Here is a 12280-nt window from a genome sequence, read left to right as displayed (position 1 = left end):
CCCCCCCTCCCTAACCACCCACACCCCCCCTCCCCTAACCACCCACACCCCCCTCCCCTAACCACCCACACCCCTAACCATCCACACCCACCCCAAACCCCCTCCCCTAGCCCGCCTTCCTCTCCCTGCCCCCAATCCCGCTCCTCCTTTCCCCTCCCCTCTGCCCCCTCTGCCTACTCCCCCTCCCCCTCCCCCCCATCCTCCCCTCACCCTCCCCCCTCCCCCTATCCTCCCCTCCCCCCCTATCCTCCCCTCCATCCTCCCCTCCCCCCCTCCTCCCCTCCCCACCTCCCCTCCCCCCCTCCTCCCCTCCCCACCCCCCCTCCTCCCCTCCTTCCTCCCTCCTCCCCTCCCCATCCTCCCATCCCCCCCTCCCCATCCTCCCATCCTCCCATCCCCCCCTCCCCATCCTCCCCTCCCCATCCTCCCCTCCCCCCCCTCCCCATCCTCCCCTCCCCCCTCCCCATCCTCCCCTATCCTCCTCCCATCCTCCCTCCCCCCATCCTCCCCTCCCCCATCCTCCCCCCTCTCCATCCTCCTCTCCTCCTCCCCCCCTCCCTCCTCCTCTCCTCCTCTCCCCTCCCTCCTCCTCTCCATCCTCCTCCCCATCCTCCCCCTCCATCCTCCCCACTCCCTCCTCCCCCACCACCTACCTTCTCCCCTCCCAGCCACCTCTCTCCCCTCCCCCACCAGACATTGTCAATAATGAATTGTCTCCATTGAGGATGCAGCCAGGCCGGACCCGGGAGCAATTCCTGGGAGTGGGTTTGCAGCATCGGCCTCGCCGCCGTGGGTGAGAGGAGGCCGGTGGAAATCATCCGCCCGCCTCTCCCCCCTCTCTGTCTCCTCCCCCACCCCCGGTTCTTTACTGACCATTCCATCCACCGCCAGGCCTCCAACAGGCATAGGCCCCGTTGCCATGGGGACGCCGGCCGGATCAGCCCCGCCCTCCCCCTGGATGTCATCGGTCTGTGACCTAAGCTGGAGCGCGCCTTGCCATTGGTCCATCCAAGTGTCAATCAGCCAGCCCCAGCCATGCAGCTCACGCCCAGCCCAGTCTGCAATGGAAGAGAGTAAAATGCTCAAAACCTCTTCTCTATAGAGGATAAGCGGCACAGGAGGAGGTCATTCGGCCCCTCGTGTCTATGCTGGAACCCCCTCCAGAAGGAAAAAACAGTTCAAAATGGTCAAACCAACATGTGTACATTTGCATTTACTGCCATTAAACCAAAGTGTAAATTACTCAGGTGCCATAGCCTCACAACAATTAATGAGATTAATCCAACAACGGTCATAAATAGTTGTTGCATCTTTTTTTGGACTTCACCCTGCCTTTGACAAACATATCACTCCTCACAGTCCTGCACTTAAAGATGGAGCTAGCAGTGAACTCACATAAAGCAACCCCCCTACCCCCTCAGAAAAAAAAGGCTGTGGGTGCTAACTCTCACTAAATTTGGAATAGTGAGATCAACATTGAAATAAGAGCAACATACTGCGGATGGTGGAGATCTGAAACAAAAAAGAAAGTGCTGGGAAAACTCAGCAGGTCTGGCAGCATCTATAGAGAGAGAAAAACAGGGTTAAAGTTGTGAGTCAAAAATGACTTCTTGGAACTGAATATTCAATATCAATATTAAAATTAGGGAGATAGTGGAGTAGTGGTAATGTCACTGGACTAGTAATCCAGAGGCTCAGGTTAATGCTTTGGGGACATAGGTTCAAATCCCACCAAGGCAGCTGGTGGAAGTTAAATTCAATTAATAAAATCTGGAATTGAAAGCTATAGTCTCAGTAATGGTGACCATTAAACTACTATCAATTGTTGTTGTTTCTTTAGGGAAGGAAATCTGCCGTCCTTTCCTGGTCTGGCCTACATGCGACTCCAGATCCACATCAATGTGGTTGGCTCTGAACTGCCCTCTGAAATGGCCTAGCAAGCCTCTCAGTTCAAGGGCAATTAGGGATGGGCAACATCCGCTGGCCTTGCCAGTGACACCCATATCCCATGAAGAATAAATTTTTAAAAATAGATTTTTTGACATAAAAGCGAAAATAAGGCAAGTACTCAACAGGTCTAGCAGCATCATGTAGAGAAAAACAGTTAGACTTTCAGGCTGTGCTTCATCTTAATACCTGTTCTCCCCTGAAGTGAATTTGGCTTTTCCCCAAATCATACTTTATTCATTAAATTTGTAAAAGTACATTACCCACCCAGAAGGAAAAAAACAGTTCAGACCAGTACCCTTAGTTCCCAGTTTTTACTGGTGTTCCCGTTTTAAGGTATACATGACCAGTTCAGACCAGTACTCTTGTTTCCCAGTTTTTCCTGTTTTATTGTTCTGGGTAACAGCCCATAGGGGAGGGGAGAGGTGGTGGTGTAGCGGTATTGTCACTGGTCTAGTATTCCAGGGTAATGCTCTGAGGACTTGGGTTTGAATCCCACCAAGGCAGATGGTGAAATTTGAATTCAATTACAAGTCTAATGATGACCATGAAATTGTGGTAAGAACCCATCTGGTTCATGAATGCCCTTTGGGGAAGGAAACCTGCCCTCCATCCTTGCCTGGCCGATATGTGACTCCAGACCCTCAGCAATGTGGCTGACTCTTAACTGGCCTCTGAAATGGCCAAGCAAGCCACTCAGTTGTCACCACCACCTTCTCAAGGGCAATTAGAGATGGGCAATAAATGCTGGCCTAGCCAGTGATGCCCACATCTCATGAATGAATACATTTTTTTTAATGAAGTTCGAATTTGACATTCCAGACTGCTCCCATTTCTGCTCAGTTCTGTACAACTGTGAACTGCAAAGTCAACTGGTGAGAACACTGAACTGACCTTTGGCCGAACTGGCGTTACTGACAGATTTCTGCTAAGTACTCCCAGTGCTGAATGGAGGGTCGTTGACCTGAAACATTAACCCGGGTCCAATTTTAACTCTGTGCAAGTGGCTGTGGTTTTAAAAATCAGCCCTCTGTTTTCCTCTTTCTCCGCAGATGCTCCCAGACCAGATGACTGAGTACTCCCAACAGTTTGCACTTTTATTTCAGATTTTCAGCATCTCCAGTGTTTTGCTCTTCCATCAATAGTTTCTGTTTAGGTCAGGGCAACAATGGATACGAGACAAAGGCTGGGCAATGGCGTGGAGGTACAAATCAGCCCTGACCAAATCAGACTGCACCCCACAGGCTTTGCATAAGCCCAAGCACCCAGAAGGCCTTGGATTCCAGACTCAATTCCACACCTTGACTGCTGGCATGATGACGCCTTGGCTTGAATGTGTGAACGGCACCATTTGGCACTGATGCCCCACTGGTGGGAATAACTGCTGCCTGCCATCTTGAAGGGGAGACCTGCAATCTTCCGAGAAATCAGTTCACTTCAGCGCACAACGTCCGTGTCCTCGCGTCCTGATCTGCAACCGAATTAAAAAATAATACTATTTTCTGAAATAAATCCAATTTGCACTCCCACTTAAAGAGCTAGAGCATTCTAATTAAATTAATTCTGCTCCCACGATTGAGACTATTTATTTTTACCATCAGAACATTTTGCAAACACAGAGCTTGAAAACAAATGTGTTCCCTCTTTAAGAAGCTGATGTGCCCCCCGTCTCTCTCTCTCTCACACACTCTCTCTCTGTGTAGGTCTCTGACGACATCTGCACTGAAGTGCTCGATTCCCTGCAATGTGACACTTGTGCAGTAGCACGGCAACACAAAGGCATAGGAAGTGAATCCTACCAAGGTCAGTCACTTGCAGCTCCCCTTGCTGCTTTGAAACAAGCGATTGGTGGATATTGAAGCTGACCATCCCAGATTAAATGTTGACGATGACTCTGAAGTGCGCAGCACCAGTGATGTGCAGCAGATCAAGCGGCCAGAAGCAGCAATAGATGGAGAATTCAGGCCTCTCTCTCTATGAAAGGATATGTTAGTGGCGTGGATGTGTATCTCGATGTATCTCTCTCGTTATGTAGGTACAGAATTGTTCAACTGACCGGTCTGATTTCTGTGAAGCAGCTTTTGATTGTAGGCTCCAGCAGATGTGATAACAGGGACTCTGCACGCTACCAGGTTGTTGACTGTCCTCCTGCTGTGCTATTTTACCGAGATCTGCTTCTGACCCCATATCCTCTCCATCACCGAGACTGTCTCTTTCCACTTCTGCGACCCACCCCTACCCCAGTTTATTTGCTGCTGAAACCCTCATCTATGACTTTGTTACCTCTAGATTTGGCTTGGCTTGACCTCTAGACTACAGGGAGGTGGTGTGGTATTATTACTGACTAGCATTTCAGAGACCCATGGTAATGCTCTGGGGGACCTGGGTTCAAATCCCACCACGGTAGATAGTGAAATTTGAATTCAACAATAAAAAATCTGGAATTAAACCATGAAAACCCATTGCTGATTGTTGTAAAAACCCATCAGATTCACTAATTCCCTTTAGGGAAGCAAATCTGCCATCCTTACCTGGTCTGGCCTACATATGACTCCAGACCCACACCACAGCAATGTGGTTGACTCTTAAATGCCCTCTGAACAAGGGCAATTAGGGATGGGCAATAAATGCTGGCCTAGCCAGCGATGCCCACACCCCACGAATGAATAAAAAAATTCTAGCGCACTCCTGGCCACCTCCCCTCTGTAAACTTCAGATCATCCAAAAACCTGCTGCCTGCATCCCAACTTGTGACAGGTTCCATATGTGCATCACCCACATGCTCTCCCACCTACTTTGGCTCCTGGCCCTGGTACAGTTTCCAATTTGAAATACTCACTATTCATGGTCTCATCTCTCCCTTTCGCTAATCTCCTCCAAGTCCTATGACCCTCAGGTTTCTACGCACCTCCAATGCTGGTCTCTTGCACATTTTCCTCACTCCATTAGCTTCAGCTGCTGAGGTCCTAAATTCTGGAATTTTCCCTTAAACCTCTCAGCTTCTTTCCCTCCTTTGTGACACTCCATAAAATCCATGGGTGGAGTTTTATGTTCCCCCACTGGTGGGTTTGTAGGCAGGGGGGGTGCGGTGGTGGGTGACTGTAACATTTCTCGGATGGCCTTCCCACCGGGTTCCTACCCACGCTGACCTCTCTGCAATTATACACTTGGACGGATGAGGCCTAGGCTGGCCCGTCGGCCCTTGCATCAATTGAGGCCCTTAAGTGGCCAATAATTGACCACTTAAGAGCTGTTTCCCACCCAGCCTCAATATTCAGGCTGGCGGGAGGAGTTCAGAGGCAGAGGGGGAAGACCGAAAATGAATCATGTTCAGGCCTTGGGCAGGAAGGGACCCCCAACCTCCCCCCCAACCACGACTTCCCGCCCGAGGCCTGAACATGGTTCATTTTCAGGAGGCATCTCCATCAACAGCCTCCTTTTAACACCTGGCACCCTCTCGAAAGCTCTGACTCCTGCGAGGGCTCCCTCACCTCCCCACAACCCCCTCCCCCCCACCTTCTCTACCAACATCCGCAACCCGCTCTGCCTGCTCCCCTGGGCCTCACCTCCCCTCACCGCTCTGACCATCCCCCCACCCTCCCAACACTTAGCTTGTCATGAGAATTGGGGACCGCTTGCAGTCCCAGTCCTGTCCACTGCAACTTGTGGCGCTGCTGGGCCAAGAGAGCTGTTGGCCAATCAGGTTGGCCAGCAGCTCTCCGAGACAGGACTTCCTCCCGAGTGAGGGGGCAGACGTCCCATCTCCAGCCAACTAGCGCTTGTTGCAGCGTTAAATGACTGTTCTCCGCCAACTCCTTGAATTCCAGGAAGGGAAACCCCGCCATCCTAAAAATCCTGGCCCATGTCTTGCGCCGTACTTTTGGGCTTCGGTCCTAATATCTCCTTATGAGGCTCAATGACACCTTTTGTCTGATTTTTTGCCTCACTTAGCGGGTTTTCTTACCATGTTAAAGGCGCTATATAAATGCAATTGATTTTTGCCCCTATTTGCACAATCATTATGATCTGATTATACAAAGAAAATGTAAGCGACCTCTCGATTACACAATGCACAAAACACAGAGGAAGGGGAAATGCTGAGGACACTCAGCAGGTCAGGGACCTGGGGACACTCAGCAGGTCAGGCACCTGGGGACACTCAGCAGGTCAGGCACCTGGGGACACTCAGCAGGTCAGGCACCATCAGTGCAGAGAGAAACCGAGCTCACGTCTCATGTCTGTGACACGAACTCTCTCCACAGATGCTGCCTGGCCTGCTGAGTATTTCTGACAGCTCCTGTTTGTATTTCAGCTTTCCAGCATTCACAGTAATTGGCTTTTACAAGCAAGTAGAGCGTATAATGGACCGCCCCCTCACTGCTGCCCTGCATATGATCACTCATTCAGACTGGGAATCCGACTTGGGAGTCCAGGGCCGAATGGCCTTGCACAAGGTCGTACGGCGTATGTACTCGTTGAGTCGGCGAGTTCAATACACCAACTCATAGGGCGCTGAGCTAATGCATTTGGGGAGATCAAGCAAGGCAAGGAAATACACAATGGCTGGTGCGATACTGAAAAACATAAAGGAACAGAAGATCCTTGGAGCTCATGTCCACACATCCCTAAAGGTAGCAGGACTGCAGATACGGTGGCCCAGAAAACATACAGGATAATTTCTTTGAATAGCTGAGCCATGCGAATATATGAACAGGAGCTGATGCTAGAACTGTATAAAACAACTGGTTTAGACCACAGCTGGAGTACTATGTACAGTACTGGTCAGCGCATTACAGGAAGAATGGGATCGCACTTGAGTGGGTACAGAGGAGACTTACGGAGGATGTTGCCAGGAATAGTTAGCGACGAGGAAAGATTGGACAGGCTGGGGTTGTTTTCGTTGGAATGGAGAAGGCTGAGGGCAGATTTAATTGAGGTGTATAAAATTATAATTTTATGGGGAATTGACAGGGTGGATGCTGAGAGGATGTTTCCCCTTGTGGGAGAGACTTGAACTAAGGGGACACTGTTTAAAAATAAGGGGTCTCCCATTTAAGGCGGAGATGAGGAGAAATCTTTTTCTCTCAGAAGGTTGTGCATCTTTGGAAGTCTCCTCCCCAGAGAGCGGTGGAGGCTGGGTCGATGAATATTTTTAAGGTAGAGATGGAGAGATTCTTGACTGACAAGGGAGTCAAAGGACATTGGGGATAGGTGGGGAATGTGGAGTTGAGATCACAATCAGATCAGCCAGGATATAATTGAAAGGCGGAGCAGGCTCGAGGGGCTGAATGGCCTACTCCTGCTCCTAATTCATACGTTCTTCTGAAGGGCCGAGGTAGAGTGGATAGAAAGGGCCTATTTCACTTAGCAGAGAGGTCAATAACCAGGGGTCATAGATTGAAAATAAGTGGGAGAAAGATTGGAGAGGAGTTGAGGAGTAATTCTTTCACCCTCAGTCTGGAAGTTACTGCTTGAGAGGGTGGTAGAGGCAGAACCTCTTGTTGTATTTGAAAAATACTCAGATACGCACTTCAAGGGCTGTAACCTACAGAGCTATGGACTAAGAGCTGGAAAGTCACAATTGTGGATGGCATCCCTTAAATATTATTTGATGTCAGATACTCTCTGCGAGAATCATTGAATTATAAAATACTGTCTTTACCCTTTACAGATCTTGAGTGCATGAGCTGCTGAGCTACCAGAAACCACGTTGGAGACTGATAGTCAACCTCTGCAATACTGAACATACCAGGAAAGTAGAGACAGCATAAAATCCCAAATGGATGGCTTGGAAATCCAACCTGGCCAGCCATGCTCATCAGTGCCGTACAGCCAACCATACGGTAGGAGAACTATTTTTCCTGAGCAAGATTCAGCCAATCCTTGCCTTATTTTGAAAGGTGCCATTAACAGTGTACAACATTAAATTAGCTCCCGTCAGCGAGCACTCCTCAATCCCAGGCCCTTCCACCCTCCACCCCCCCCACCCCACCCCCCCCCACCTCAATTTTCATGTAAATCCTTCAACAGGAGCAGACCAAGAAAGGACATGAGATCTTGCTGGCAGGAGTTAGTTTGTGAACAGTGGAGGAACACAGTGTGTTAACGTGCACCCAACTGTCCAGGTCCTATCCAAATTGGTGGGGGGTGTAATGAATCTGAAGGAGGACCATGACAAGATACACCGAGGCATCCTTGCAGAATGGGAATGCAATAGGCAAATGACCTTCAACAGGGATAAGTGTGAGGTGGTACATGTTGAGGGAAAGAAGGTACACATTCCTTGGAAAATAAGTGGGTTCAAGGAGCAGAGCGGGGACAGATACACATCAGTAAAAGCAGGTGAGTAAGGCTGCTTAAAAAGAAAAGCTGCCAAAGCATTGGGGTTCACCTCGAGAACTGAACAGCAGGGAAGCTGTGTTGAACTCCTACACAGCCTCACTTAAAAGCACACTTGCAATCTTGCGCGGCCTCCGTATTACGCTTGGGTCCAACTGCGTACCTCTCCCCTACCTGACATGACTGTACTGTTTAGCCACAAGTAACAGTGAGCCTCATTAGCCCCACCGTTGTTTCAACAAGGAAGTGTCGGCCATTTGGTTCAGTCCATGGGGCACGCCGGGGAGCTGGGAGCCAGCAGGAATGAGAAAGGAAAGGTGTGAGCTGCTCACAGACGGCATGACTCACACTCGAGAGCAACAGGGCTGGAAACGGAGGAGACAAACAAATCTGTTCCATGCACTGGATATGTGCATCTATCTGGAACATCCATTAGCAGGTGGCCAGATGGAGCCTGGGACTAGTCACCTGGGACTAGGATGTCACTGAAAATCAAATTTGTGTTAGGTTGGCTCTTTTATCAAGACACAAACCCAGTGGCGATGAGTAGGCATTCACTCGAGTTTGGAGGCTAGCACTCATGAGGAAAGTGCCATTCGGGGTAAACCTGATTTGAATTCTCCACTCAGTCTTATTGGTTTTATTTTGCAGAAAGACAGCCTCCAGGCCTTCCAAACGCAGTCAGCTGGTCAAGTCCGGGGCCCTCCAGTTTTGGCACCAGCCCGACTGCTCTTCATCATGACTGGACACCAATCACTTCCCCCATGTGCTGTCCCAGTGCGCTCCCAAGCCCTGTCCACCCGCACCACAGTACAACTCTTATTTCTAATTCTAGTCGGCCGACAGTCCATCACTACACACAGCAACAGGATTCAACCTTCCAGCCAGTTCACCACGGATACCCACGACAACCAGATAGTAAGTCTTTGATCCTTTGGAAATGTCTCTCTTTTCAACAAGTTCTGTCCCTCCAAAGCGACTGCCTGTTATCTCATTCTGTTTCCTCAGCTCTTCAAAACCCAAACACACTCTACAGTCCTTTATACCCTGGAGTAGTACAGGAGACAGTTCATTCAGCCTCCGCAGCCTCACATCTGCAAGTAAGTAAACCCGCAGAGATAAGCTACACCATCCCTTCCATGCAGCAGTTCACTTGTTCGTCTGAATTATTCTTATTTTAATGGTCACTGGATTACATCAACAGGGGACTGGTGGCGGGCGGTAGACTTAACAGGCCTCAGGGCAAGAACCAGCCTTGTAAAAAAGGCAGGGAAATGGGGTTAAGATACAGATCAGCCATCATTTAATCGATTGGCAGAAGAACATTGCGAGGCTGAAAGGCTGTTCCTGTGTTACCATAATCCAAACATAAACCAGAAACTGGGTGATAGTATCTTGAACTAAATTGGAAGATTCCTTATCTCTCATGCACTGCAAGGACCATCAGGAGGATAAAGGACCAACAATCACTCTGGTCTTGACTATTCTGGATATACAAAGCAGCAAACAAGAGTGTATATCGCTGTCTAATCTGGGCAGTGATTGTTACTGAACTTTTTTCATGTTCTTTGATTGCCAAGGGGTCAAAGCCTGGATCGCTCGAGGACTCAGGACATGGAATTAATCCAGATTTGATTCCCAATCCGGTAAGTACTCCTTTGTCAACTTCCTGATCGGAAAACTTGCACTTATTCTCTAAAGTGGAGCTATTAAGCGGGGTGTGCAGGAGTGCACACTCCACGGAATTAAAACGCCTCACAGTGGCGATCATGGCCAGTAGATGCCCGTGTGGTCAGGAAGAATATAGCAGCGTCAAGCCTCCCAGAAGGAACAAAAAGCAGTAAAAACTGGGGGGATAAGAATACTGGTCTGAACTGGCCTTGTATACATTAATATGGAACGTCAGTAAAACTGGGGGATAAGAATACTGGTCTGAACTGTTTTCTCCTTCTGGGCTGGGTTTCACACTGCGGACAATTTGAAGCAGAAACACCAGTTAGGGACCTGGGATTTAGGGCACCATTAACTTGTGGTTCATGGGACTCAATTTATTCTGATTCTCAAACAAGATTGCCAAATAACATCTGAATCTTAAATATAAGTCGGGGCTAAATGAGGCTGTGGAGAGTATGTTTTATTTTGAAGTGCTGCTTAGCCTCCGAATGCTCAATAATGACATTGAAGACGTGTGCACACTTCTTTCTGGATACCATTTTGTTAACAGGGTTTTATTTTATTTATTTTTTCATGGGATGTGGGCTTCACTGGCTGGGCCAGCATTTATTGCCCATCCCTAATTGCCCCTTAAGAAGGTGGTGGTGAGCCACCTTCTTGAACCGCTGCAGTCCATGTGGTGTGTGTACACCCACAGTGCTGTTAAGGAGGGAGTTCCAGGATTTTGACTCAGCGTCAGTGAAGGAACGGCGATATATTTCCAAGTCAGGATGGTGAGTGACTTGGAGGGGAACTTGCAGGTGGTGGTGTACACATGTATCTGCTGCCCTTGTCCTTCTAGATGGTAGAGGTCAGGGGTTTGGAAGGTGCTGTCTAAGGAGCCTTGGTGAGTTGCTGCAGTGCATCTTGTAGATGGTACACACTGCTGCCACTGTGCGTCAGTGGTGGATGGGATGCGTGAAAACCTGAGTGCACACTCTCCTGCATGTTCAGCCATTGCTCGAAATATCAGAGCGGAGATCAGTTTTCAAATAGGTCCCTTCTTCCAGCCCAATGGCACTTTCCCTTTACCATGCTGTCTGCAGCACCGTGAATGGGCGAGGGTTAATCGAGTACAGCACCCCTTTGAGTCTAATACTATTTAACTCTAACACTTTTCGCAACAATTCACAAGCTTAATTGTTATCCAGATGGCCAGGAAATAAGATGTGTGCGCAGTTAAATATTTTTCCTTTGGAATGTTAACAGCTTTGATCGGAGAAATCGATTTTAAAACTGGGAGACTCATCAATTGTGTATTAGGACCGAGGAAACATAGCACGTTGTGTTCCTTTTGCATAGTTTGAGCACAGAGTAAAGGGAAATTTCAACATGCCTTTTATACTTGCCTGAGGAAACTGTTTGTAACAAGCTGCCATATAACTGAGCGAAGACACGCAGCCAAAGGCAGCAGTGACACATCAACATGTGTGATCTGGGTCCCAGTGGGGATCCTTGGCATCTGCCGGTCTCATTTTGCCAAGGGCGGGCGGGAAATGCCCTGGCTTGGCAGCTTGCCAAAGTTAAAATCCCGGTCACTGACTCAGGATTGGACTTGTGTTCATGCCAATGTATCAAGCAAGGTTGATGGCTCTATCGCCTTCAATGTTCCTCCAACTGAAACCGGGAGTCAGGATTAACCAGACGTTAATCGCACTCCTTGATTTTCCCTTCCCAGAGGTTCCTTAAAGTAAGGTATAACCGGTGGTAAGAGATGGAATTCCATCAATGGGATAGCTGAACATGAATCCTGGATGGAATGTTTGGGTGAGCTTTTCCAATTCCAGGTGTCTTGTTTTGGGTGTACATGCGTTGTTTTCCCAAACAGATCACAAGCTTAGACTTCATGTACAAGTACTGAGCATCACTGTTGCTGTTTTTAAGGTTCAAGTGGCAGAAGATGATCAAGTGTTGTGGGAATCCCAGCTATTCTGCACTGATACGAGAGGGCAAGTACCTCCACTGACCACAACGCACTTCACAGTAGTAGACCAAGGTAAATGATACACCTAGGAAGTACGGAAATCAAGAGATATAGGGGGAGTGCAGGAAGGTGGTGTTGAGGTGGAAGATCCAGGAATGTGACTGAATGACAAAGCAGGCTCGAAGGGCAGAATGGCCTACTCCAACACCTATTTATTATATTCTTAGGTCCCTTGAGCTACACTACAAAGTGCTCAGTAAAAAGTTGTTATCGGTTAGCAAGTTGCAAATGGTACAATTTGAATGGGGGTGTGAGAAGAGAGCGACCTGGGGGCAATTCTGCACAAATCCTTGAAGC

The 12280-nt window shown here is 48.8% G+C and overlaps 2 protein-coding genes across 4 annotated transcripts in view; one reads left to right on the top strand and one right to left on the bottom strand.

Annotated features, from left to right (window-relative positions):
- nudt18 (nudix (nucleoside diphosphate linked moiety X)-type motif 18) overlaps positions 1 to 949 on the bottom strand; it is a 15285-nt gene extending 14336 nt beyond the window's left edge. For both annotated transcript variants that reach the window (XM_078565673.1, XM_078565676.1), the window contains exon 1: positions 874 to 949. The gene's annotated coding sequence lies outside the window, so the exon portion shown is untranslated. The remainder of the gene's footprint in view (positions 1 to 873) is intronic.
- A 2709-nt stretch (positions 950 to 3658) lies between these two features.
- Positions 3659 to 12280, top strand: part of LOC144694912 (protein transport protein Sec24C-like) — a 39263-nt gene continuing 30641 nt past the window's right edge. The window contains exons 1-6 of one of the 2 annotated variants that reach the window (XM_078565666.1): positions 3745 to 3982; positions 7619 to 7790; positions 8938 to 9204; positions 9295 to 9386; positions 9867 to 9932; positions 11884 to 11995. In XM_078565666.1, coding sequence (XP_078421792.1) covers positions 7727 to 7790; positions 8938 to 9204; positions 9295 to 9386; positions 9867 to 9932; positions 11884 to 11995 — 601 coding nt within the window. In that variant the 5' untranslated portion in view covers positions 3745 to 3982; positions 7619 to 7726. Of the gene's footprint in view, positions 3983 to 7618; positions 7791 to 8937; positions 9205 to 9294; positions 9387 to 9866; positions 9933 to 11883; positions 11996 to 12280 lie in introns of both variants that reach the window. The other variant, XM_078565665.1, reaches the window with a different exon arrangement.

This window comes from Cetorhinus maximus, chromosome 20 (assembly GCF_964194155.1).
Source record: "Cetorhinus maximus chromosome 20, sCetMax3.hap1.1, whole genome shotgun sequence".
NCBI lineage: Eukaryota > Metazoa > Chordata > Chondrichthyes > Lamniformes > Cetorhinidae > Cetorhinus > Cetorhinus maximus.
Note: the sequence above shows the minus strand (reverse complement) of the source record. Positions and strands in the feature narration are given on the sequence as shown.